General features: G+C 38.4%; 1 protein-coding gene across 1 annotated transcript in view; it reads right to left on the bottom strand.

The window, feature by feature from the left end:
* LOC103517836 (potassium voltage-gated channel protein Shab-like) overlaps positions 1-9,462 on the bottom strand; it is a 15,288-nt gene extending 5,826 nt beyond the window's left edge. Inside the window, exons 1-2 of the mRNA XM_017447597.2 lie at positions 8,024-9,462; positions 1,746-1,793 (exon numbers count right to left, since the gene is read on the bottom strand). Of these exons, the coding sequence (XP_017303086.1) occupies positions 1,746-1,793; positions 8,024-8,972 (997 nt within the window). The 5' untranslated portion in view covers positions 8,973-9,462. The remainder of the gene's footprint in view (positions 1-1,745; positions 1,794-8,023) is intronic.
* Between the last annotated feature and the right edge of the window lie 2,021 nt (positions 9,463-11,483).

Genomic DNA, 11,483 nt, shown 5'->3' with positions numbered 1-11,483 from the left:
GCGATTATGGTCGCGGATTTGGCGATTTTGTTCGCGGATTTTGCGATTATGTTCGCGGATTTGGCAATTATGTTCGCGAATTCGCGTCCCGAATCGACATTTTGGATATTTGGCAAGCCTAATTATAGGTAGGTTTTTTTCCATCAAACCATCAGAAACGATACAGCTGCAATAAAGAAAAAAAAATGCTCGTCAAATTAAAATGTGTAGAAAAAGACACTGTCAGGGGTTTTTTTTTTTTTTTAAGAGGTTTGACAGAGGGAACTGTAACTGCTATGGTCTTATCGTCCCGAAATCGAAGAGAGAAGGAAGACAGGATAGGAACACAGAGGGAACTGTAACTGCTATGGTCTTATCGTCCCGAAATCGAAGAGAGAAGGAAGACAGGATAGGAGAAAGCCAGGGGGAACTGTAACTGCTATGGTCTTATCGTCCCGAAATCGAAGAGAGAAGGAAGACAGGATAGGAGAAAGCCAGCCGTTCCGTAACTGTACTTTTTTAAGCGAATGCAAATATCAAGTTTTTTTTTAAAGAGGTTTGACAGAGGGAACTGTGACTGCTAGATCGTCCCGAAATCGAAGAGAGAAGGAAGACAGGATAGGAGAAAGCCAGCCGTTCCGAGAACGAACATTATCCCATCAGTATAAAATCCGCCCCGGGCGGGAATCAAACCCGCTGTCAGGGTTTAATCGACTCATTGTTTTACCATAAAAAAACAGTGGGGGCTCCTATTTTCAGCAAAAGGACACGACTTTTATCTATACATGATAATCAACACGTCTCCCTTTTAAACGAAAGGAAATTCGACTGATTTAATACCTCCCCTGACAAGCCGCCTCTGGTAGGTACACCAATATATATTACTTCGTATATCCGCGACTGATACAATAGCACCTTTTCGTCTGAAACGGGTGACCTAAAAAATAAATTGAAAATGAAAAGGAAAGAAAATCCGTAGAAAAAAGAGCAGAGCTTTGTAAAGAAGTACCTATGTATAAAGAAAGAAGTACCTATGTAGATAGGTAGAGTACCTATACCTAGTACCTACATGGTTTTTTTTTGTACTTTAATAAATACAAATTAAAAAAAAACTATGTAGGTTGTAGGTAGGTGTTATGTTCGGTATGGAACAGAATTCTACAGTCTTCCGTAGTTGATAATCAACTAAGTAATCTTCTACTAACACACTCACACTCTAGAACTACTTAGAATATCACACGAATTAGAATCGTATATCCAATAAGTGGATATCTTCCTATAGGACTATGTTTGTTAGATAGGTACTATTTATTTTACTATACTAAAGGAGATCTCTCTAAATTCTACCTAAAACGATAAAACAGAACATTTAAAACTGAACAATCAAATTAATACCACAGGGTCTATAAGGGTATAGAACCCAAGGGTAAGTTTCATAGTGAGTAGATAAATCGGAAATACCAGTAGGTAGAACATTTAAAACTGAACAATCAAATTAATACCACAGGGTCTATAAGGGTATAGAACCCAAGGGTAAGTTTCATAGTGAGTAGATAAATTGGAAATACCAGTATTTCATGTAGATTTTACAACACAGTTAAACATATCACAGGTAGAAAGATGAGAGCATAAAAATAAACGTGGACTCTTCAAAGAATTTCTGGAACTCTGGACAAGAAAAGATATTTTTGGCACACTGTTCCAATCAAACACCGTAAAATGAACCATTTTGGGTCCGAATTTGGCGACCTGTAGCCATCACTTACCGTTCGACTTAACAGAATTGCGAGGCACCAGCTTCGGCATTTCGCTGTCTGAAAAATAGAAAGCATTTTGGATCAGACCATCTTCTAAATATAAAATACATATGTAGAAAGATTAGAAAGTATTTTGGATCAGACCATCTTCTAAGTATAAAATAGGTACATGGAAAGAAAATAGGTACATAGAAAGTTAGACAGCATTTCGGATTAGGCCATTTTCTAAAGTATAAAATACATAGAAAGATTAGAAAGTATTTTGTATTAGACCATCTTCTAAAAATGGGTTTTAAATTTTACAGACGATTAGTAGGAAATGTGGGAATCAGGCTTAAAAGGAATTCAGCCTAAAAGAAATTTAACTAAAAGGGGTGGGGTTTTAAATTTTACAGACGATTAGTAGGAAATGTGGGAATCAGGCTTAAAAGGAATTCAGCCTAAAAGAAATTTAACTAAAAGGGGCAAAGATAATAGTAAAGATAATAGTTATGTTATCCTCAGTTGACGCAAAGTAATGGCTTGTTTTAAGTAGTAAAAAAAGAAGAGAAAAAACACGCAACAGAAATTGCTGCAAAGTTTCAAACTGCAAATTAGACAATTTAGAAACACAGTAATACGGAGAGAACATCTGAAAAAAGAAGGAGGAGGGAGAGAAGAAGGAGGAGGGAGAGAAGAAGGAGAAGGAGGAGGAGAAAGAAACTAGTAAAAAAAAAACATGACAACAATAATATGCTAAAACTTTTTTAGTGTAGGTAGGTAACTATGTATAAGTAGATACGCGCTCGATGTTGTTACTCTCTTCGCTCTCGGAAAGATAAAACCTCAACAGTTACAGTTCTCTCTATCAAATGATTATTAATAATTTCCTTTCATATTCTTTGTTTTGAGACCAATTTCAACCCTCTATCTTCCTTTTCCATCTTCTTATGCACATATGAAATTCGTGCGTTTACAATGAGCCACCCCGTATAACTAATGTCCTAACTTACGAACAGGCAAAAAATTATACAAATAAAATAACATGATTTTTTTCTCTTGTTATTACAAAAAAATAATCAATCACAGATTTTATAAGAGCAATAATAACAAAATGAAAAATAATAATTATGTAGATATTAATTTACTAATTATATTTATGTAGGTAGATAATTACATAATACCTAAGTCAATAAGGAACTATCTCCCTGAGTAGGTAGGTAGGTACCTACCGATAAAAAAACACTCTAGTTATCTTTGTTGAATCACGAAAGAAAATTAAAATTTTTATGAATGCCGTGTAACTATTTATGTAGGCAATGTGCAACACACAATTGATTAGTGGAGATAGTGAATTTCTTGAACACTTTCAGGTTTCACGCATACCTATACATAGGAGACAGTTCCTTATGATTATTATGTAATTACCTACCTATGTATTAAATTTCTTCCTATAGGAATGACTATGACTTTATTTTGGGTATTTATTTCGAGTTTTAATTTTCAAGATTATTTTCTATTTAAATTTATCAAACTTTTTTTTATTGGGTATTTCATTTAATGGCGCACATAGGATATGACCCTAAAAACCATCAAATTGAAATAGAATGTATTTCAATCACATTCAAGATGTGAACGTTGGCTGCGGTTATCTTAAATACATTGAGTAACACCTTGACAAAAGTTTCATAACTAAAAACTAAGGATAGGGTATCGACTAAAATCTAAGTGAGCGGGTACCTATTATATTATTCTTAAGTGAAGACCTATTCGAAAATTGGACCCGGGCGGTGACTTGCCGGGCGAGCAGTCACTCCCGCTCCCGGCGCCCGAGTTGTTATCGATCAGCTTCTCCATCTCGGGGTCATCCCCGTAATATTTGCCGCTACTAGCGTCATCACGGAAATACTTCGCGCCCAGGCCGCTCGCGCCGGAGTCGTGCTTCTTGAGTATCGACTTGGAGCGGCGGTGCATCTCCGGACTTTGACCCTTAGAGTCGAGCGAGTCTGCGGACAGCGTGTGCTTGCTCGTGTCCCCGCTTTTACCTGGCGGGGAGGAGAAGTGGGAGAGAGATCAACAAAATGCCAGCGAATTAAATGATTTAGAATTTTAGAGCGAGGTTTACCAACTAGCGGGGAGGAGAAAAGGGAGAGAAAGATCGACAAAATGCCAGCGAATTAAATGATTTCCCTGTCTTCCTTCTCTCTTCGATTTCGGGACGATAAGACCATAGAAGTTACAGTTCCCTCTGTCAAACCTCTTTAAAAAAAAAAAAAATTAACCCTTTGGAAAAGCCAGCCTAGTTATAGCTTGAAAGTTGAAAGGTAGCGCATCTGTCTCTTTAAGCTCTAGGTCACGGGTTCGATTCCCACCCTGGGCGAACTTTATTCTAAACAATTAAGGTGCGTTCTCGGAAAGGCTGGCTTTTCTTTTCTACTCTTTCTACTTCGACTTCAGTACGATAAGACCTCTCTCTATGTCTATCAAGTTAAAATAATAATAATAATAATAATAATAATAATAATAATAATAATAATAATAACAATAATAACAATTCCAAACATCCATATTTTATACATTTAGCGTGAAAATTTGTGACGGATGGAAAGGTCTTGTCCTAAGCAGTCGACGTGTTAAAACGACAGCTTTTCGCGTGTCTGGGGTTTTTTGATTTAAATTGTGTTTTCCATGTTTCCCTACAACATCGCCGCTGGAAAGTTACGCCTAATTGACTCCTGTACGATAGACTTAGAAAAGATTTATTATGATATGAAAGCATTATACCACCTGAGAATTACCTAACCTACCTACCTTGACGTACGTTTCATATGAAGAAACCTAGTGCGCCTGCCTTGCCTTGTAAGTGCTAGGTCGCGGGCTCGATTCCCGCCCAGGGCGGATTCTATCCCAAACAGATTAGGTTGGTTCTCGGAACGGCTGGCTCTCCTATCCTGTCCTCCTTCTCTCTTCGCTTTCAGGACGATAAGAAAATAGCTTTACAGTTCTCTCTACCAAACCTCTTGAAAAATGGACTTTGAAACAATACAGAAGAGGAAGAAAAAAGAATATGAGTAGAAAAAGAAGGCGGAAGAGAAGGACTGAGGGAGGAAGTGGAAGAGTAAAAACTGATTAAGGAAAAGATAAAAGGAAAACTAAGCCGAACCCTTTTTTTTTTTTTTTTTTTTTTTTAACTATTCATTTAGGAAAAGTCATGGGACAGCTTGGTTGGATTCTGGAGTGTAGCGCACCTGTCTCGTAATAGCTTTGTCTCGAATTCGATTACCGCCCAAGGCGAGAGCTTTATCCTAAACAGATAAGACTCGTTCGCGGAACGGCTGGCTTTCTCCTATCCTGTCTTTCTTTCTTCAAGAATTGAAGTTTAATTTCGAGATGATACGATTCGCACCGTTATTACAGTTCCTCTATGAAACCTTTCAAAAATTAGACTGTGTACCGATCTACTCAGAAAAAAGCGGGTTAAGAGCTTCCTCTTTTGAAAAGTCTCACCAATAGGTACATTAGGTACATTCTCGTATGTATTAAGGAAAAGGAAGTATACATAAAAGTACATAAACATAGGGAATTATACAGAAGTTCATAGGTAGAAATACTTGTAATACATGAAAAAGTCAAAAAAGGAAAAAAACCTTTCAAACAGGAAATTCGGTCCTCGAGAGTAGAGGGAGAAAATTTCCGCTCTAATCTAAATGTAAATTTGACGTTTTACATCCCAAGCATCAAATGGAGGGGATGAAACTCCTATTCGAAAATATATACAGGGTGTCCCGCGAACGACTGTACAAAGCTTGAGGGTTGATGTGGGACCTAAAGGGCTACCAGAAAAACCTATTTGATCCGGTGCGATTTTCAACAGGGGCGGAGTTATTCAGCATTTTCTGTTTTTCGACGTTTTTCATGCCTTGCCCTCTTTATAGGTAAATAAAAAGATACCTAGGAAAATAAGTAAATATATGGGTAAATACATAGGCAAATAAGTACCTAGATATATGTACATAGGAAGATACATATTATGTAATCCACCTATTTCTTACTTGAAAAAAAAACTTTTTACCTAAGTCTACAGTAAGAGACGAAAAAAAGTGAACAAAACCTTTTTTTTACCTTGGGCTACAAGAAGATAATAGGGGAGTAGAAAAAGAGTGTGAAAAAGGTGTTCACACCCACTTTAGTATTTCCTGGCTTTCTCATCTCTCTCTCTCTCTCTCTCTCTCTCTCTCTCTCTCTCTCTCTCTCTCTGTCTCTCTCTCTCTCTCTCTGTCTCTCTCTCTCTTTCTCTCTCTCTCTCCAACTTCCGAACATCTACATGGTTATCTACCTTCTTTATTGTGACTTCCTTTTATTTTTGAAGAGGTTTGACAGAGGGAACTGTAACTGCTAAGGTCTTATCGTCCCGAGAGCGACGAGAGAAGGAAGACAGGATAGGAGAAATCCATACGTTCCGAGAAAGAACCTTATCTATTTTAGGAATAAAATCCGCCCCGGGCGGGAATCGAACCTCCAAGCTAACTAGGCCGGCTTTTATTTTGAATATCGGTCTCTCTCTCTTCGAAATCTTTCAACAGCATTCCCCCGTCCTCTATTCCCCAACAAGTCTTTTCCTCAATTCTCCCTAATCCCCAATTTCCTTTTTTTCTAATTTCGACAAGAGCTTTTGTGTCTCTTCGCCTGCCTCTTCTCCTCTCCCCTCTCCACTTTCACTTCCTCTCCCTCCTTCTTCCTACCTCTCCTTCTTTTACTTCCTCTCACCCCCATTCTCTTTATCTCTCTTCTCTCCTCCTATGTCCCTCCTTCTCAATTCTTTTACTTATCTCTTCTTTCTCTTCTCCTTCTTCTTCTTCTTCTTCTTCTTCTTCTTCTTCTCCTCCTTCTTCCTCTTCTTCTTCTTCCTCTTCTTCTTCTTTCTCTTCTTCTTCCTCTTCTTCTTTTTTCTCTTCTTCTTCTTCTTCTCCTTCTCCTTCCTCTTCTTCCTCTTCCTCTTCCTCTTCTTCTTCTTCTTCCTTCTTTTCCTCTCCCTTTTCTCCCTCTTTTCACCACAAACAGACAAGATGTCACGAAACCAAATCCCACGCTGTGACACACTTCAAGCCTTTGACATGCTTGAAGGATATGGGTTAGAAATAGTTGAAGTAGGGGAAAATGAAAGAAAAGTAGACGAGGAGAAAAAAAAAACATTCAGGAATTAAGTTGGGAAAAATAAAAAAAAAATAGGTAAAACTTAAGAAAAAGGAGTTTTTAATTTAAAAAATTAAAATAAATCCTACCTAATCGCTTACTCGTAAAAAAAGGGAAGGGGAAAAGTGGAAAACCCTAAAGGGGCAACAAAGAAAAGGACAGCACTGAAAAATGTGCTGTTGACCCGCAATATTGTCATATAGGTGCCTACCTAACCCCCTTGAAAAGCTCGGGCAGGGGCAAATAGGATCGGTTCAACCACCCTATAATCGGTCCTGCGTTAGAGTTATGGTGCTTCCAATGAGCTGAGAGAACAAATCTCAACTCATGTGAAAAACACACTCTCAAATGAAACGAAAATTCCGTTTAATTCGATATCAATACAGGGTGGTTTCGATATGGGGTAAAAGGTAATTCGATTTCGGTCCATTATAGGTTAATTTCGGTAAGTAAAGGGTGATTTGATTTCGGTACAGGAGAGTTTGATTTCGGCATAGGGTAGATTCGTAGAAGCTCAACCCGTCCTTTGGGGCTAACCAGCCCCTACACCTAAGCCTCAGTTTGGGCTTTTTGTGTGTGGGGTTAAGCCGGCATAGGGTAACACATAGTTAGGAATGTTAGGACGGAGGTAGGAGGGTAACCAATTGTACAGAACTTTTCACACAGTGTGTAGCGATCTCTAAGCTTGCTACACACTGACAGACGGTGTGTTAAGCGGCCCACACACTATCAATATTTCTATTGGTATTAAAAAAAAAATGTAGGAAATATGTGTTCGATCAATATTTTGACACGGACCATCAATACTTTTGTCAATGGCGATATTTTCAATAGTATTGACAAAAATATTGATATTATGCTGGCGGCATAAAGAGCTCTAAGGTAGAAACACACTATCATCGCGTCAATTCAAGTGAACTCATGGGTAGTCATAAACTTCAAAGTTTTTCCATAATGTTGCTCGTGTGACGTGAGAGTACTGTGACTGTTATAAACAAGATTAGCTACAGTACCTATTGTGGGAAAACTTTGAACTACATCTTTCTAACTCCACATGAGTTCACGTGACGTGACGTGATGGTAGTGTGTTTCAACCTTAACCCATTCGTACTCACCGGTGTCCACAATGACATCAATCAGGTCCATGGACTTGGCGAACGCATCCCTGAGGTTGACATGATGGAACGACACGATAGATCCTTCTCTTTTCGCCCTCTCCATCGCCTCCCGTCGCTTCAACGCTTTCTCTCGACGCATTTGATTCTTATAAAATTCAGCAAAATTATTGACAATAATCGGAATAGGTAGGGCAATGACCAGTACGCCACAAACGCAACACACACTCCCTATCATCTTGCCTAGCGGTGTCGTCGGGCAGATGTCTCCGTAGCCAACGGTCGTCATGGTGATCCCGGCCCACCAGAAGGTCTCCGGAATGCTCACGAACTTCGTATCGTGTTCGTCTTTCTCCGCGAAGTACGCGAGGGAGCTGAATATGAGCACCCCCATGGCGAGGAATAACATGAGGAGGCCTAGCTCCTTGTAACTATTCCTCAGGGTGAAGCCGAGTGACTGCAGACCGGTGCTGTGCCGCGCGAGCTTGAGTATCCTCAGGATACGCATGATGCGAAACACTTGCACGACACGCCGTACGTCCTGGAACTGATCTGTGCGTGTCTGCACCTCCTGCTCGTTACTCGTACTGTTAGACTCTAACAGGAACAGAGAGATATAGTAGGGCATAATCGCCAGGAGATCAATCACGTTGAGACCACCCTTGAAGAACTTCCACTTCTCGGGCGAAGCTCCCAGCCTCAGCAAATACTCAACGCTGAACCACGTGATGCACACGGCCTCCACGATGGCCAGCTTCGGGTTGTCTATCGGGTTGCCCGCTTTGTCTTTGTGTTGCAGGGACGGAATGGTGTTGAGAGTGAGGGCTACGGTGGAGAGAACTATGAACATAATGGAAATGATCGCTATGATCTGAAACAGGGGGAGAAGAGAAACGGACGTGGTGGAAACGTTGGACAAGGTGGCAGCGAACGTCCTTGGGGGAAACATCGGTAAAGGGAAGGACTGACTATTTTAGTTGGGATAATTCAATCGCCAACTTCCCTCTCTACGAAGACTGTAAAACCAGCGAAGAAAGACCTACTTGGAAGTTAACAGCAGTCCAACAAAGAACTGGGACAATCTGGGACATAGTCTAATATGATCAAAGTTTTCGGAAGATTTTTCCTACCATACCTAATATTGATATTTTTATGGAGGAGGTAAATAAATTCATTGAAATTTTGATCGAAATAGAGGGCTGAAATAAATAAAGGACGTAATAGGGTCCCTACATATCGAATTTCTAATTACTCCAATATATCTATTGATTTATCTGAAACTAAACATAAAATAACCCTATTTTCAACAACCATTGTACAGAAAAATACATCTACGACAACAAGATTAATCAATGCGAATTGCGCAGACCAAGCCAACTCGATCAAAAGCTTTGCCTGTGTCAACGAAAGAAAAGATTCGATTGGAAGCCAATGGTGATAGAAAATTGGAAAGGAAAAGCGATAAATGTGAGATAAAGGAAAAGGCTAGAGAAAATATGAAAACTATTTGAGCATCAAATTTTTTTTTTAAAATTCGGCAGTGTGCAATATAGATAGATACATTCTTAGAAAATTTGAGTTTTTGAGCACATGCTGAAAGCTAAAAAGGTTTTACAATCAAAGCAAGAGCTGAAAAAGGCGAAAATAATACTTAATTTAAACATTTTGAATTGATTAACAAAAGATATTCCGTTCTTTCCAATGCTTACTTCAAAATTTGTGTTATTCTCGTACAAGTACGTAAAATGTACAGGTTTATATTATAAGTATCCATTCCGGATTCATGATGGTCTCATGGAAGAAATGTTTGAACTGAGCAAAAGCAGATTATCCATTTACCCAAAAAGGATAAAAGATCGTCATGCCAAATATCGTAGGATTACTCGAAAATTAGTCGAGGATTTTCGTGGTCTGTAAAAGTAGGAGTATGTCTTCCCAAAGGAAGTTGTATAGTTACGCAAATAGATCGGATTGCGAATGTCAAAAAACCCAAAATCTAGTGGATTTTGCCGAAAATAATAACTCAGAGAAAAACAAATATCGCCCACTTTTGAGAAAAAATATTCAGATGAGAAGCTTTTTTTAGGACATTGTTTTTTTTATGATAAATTTCAAGCAAAATTTAATAACATGGATGGAAATTCCAATATGGCCAAGTTGTTTGAACAAAACTTACCTTATGTCAATATGTGAGTACATGCTCATAATATTGGCCCTAACAGTTGAAAATTTTCTAGACGAATTGATGAAAGCATTTGAAGCAGATAGCGAAAACCTTATAAAAACATGCCCTTCCATATTCATAAATGGGAAAATTCCAAGAGCAAAAGACGGAAAAAATGTGCTCCAAAAATGTTGATGTTTACTTTGTCAATAAAATAAACTTTCCTTTCGTCCCCCCCACACACATATTGTTTCTTGCAAACATTACAAATAATGTTCTCGAGGGAATTGAATTTTGTTCCGGACCAAATAGTATGAAGAACTAAAAGACAAAGAATTGAAATAGGAGAGAAACAAGAAAGAAGTGAAGAACAGTAAAGAGAGAATACCAATGAAAAAAGAGAAGGAGAAGAAGGAGTAGGAGAACAAGAACAACAAGAGGAAGAAGAAGCACCTATCTCTCGGAATGTGAGGAGAGGTGGGAAATAATGAGAAAAGAAAATGGGACAAAGAGCACGAAGAAGAGTTTCAAAAGCCAAAATTAGACTAAATAAAAAGGGCAAATTCGGAAAAAGGAGGTATGTAATACAAAACACCTTTAGATACGAATACCAATAAAGGAAGAGGAATAGGTAAGCAATGCAATTGCTAAAGATACCTGATCTTCTGGAAATTTCAAAAAAAAAAACACCAGACTAAATGAGAAAATTGGAAAAACAACAAATGTTCCAACTAACTTAGAGTCTCAAATAAAAAGAACTTGTCATAGAAGACTGACAAAAATGAGAAAATCAAAGGTTACTTTCTTCCCTTCTTGCAACAACATTCAAAACAATTAATATTTTTTCATTCGAAAAGAAAACTGAAAACACACAAAACCTATACAAGAAAAGAAATGAATGTTCCAAAGTTCAGACGAAATTGAGGGGAAAACACTTGAAAAAAGTTTCGATGGCGTAAACAGCTTTTAGGAAACGAACTTTTTCGTTTTGTTTTTAATTCCATTCGAAGAGAGGAAGTTTGGAGAAGAAAAAGAAGAAGGAGGAAACGAAGAAGAAGGAAGAGAAGAAGAAGGAGGAGAAGGAGAATGAAGAAGAGGAGGAGTATGAGAAGAAGAAGGGTTAGAGAAAAAAAAGGAAAATTAATTTGAGAAAAGGGAAACAGGGGATTAGCAAATGAAAAAGACACTAATGTAGGATTGACAATTTGTCGTTCCAGTAGCCAGCCACCCAGATGACATCCAATGTGTAATTGAGTGCAGTAGATCGCCAGCCAAGTTCGAAACTCAAAGACGCAC

Source organism: Diaphorina citri, unplaced genomic scaffold (assembly GCF_000475195.1).
Source record: "Diaphorina citri unplaced genomic scaffold, Diaci psyllid genome assembly version 1.1 scaffold1988, whole genome shotgun sequence".
NCBI lineage: Eukaryota > Metazoa > Arthropoda > Insecta > Hemiptera > Psyllidae > Diaphorina > Diaphorina citri.
The sequence above is the reverse complement of the archived record's forward strand: the minus strand, read 5'-3'. Positions and strand labels throughout refer to the sequence as shown.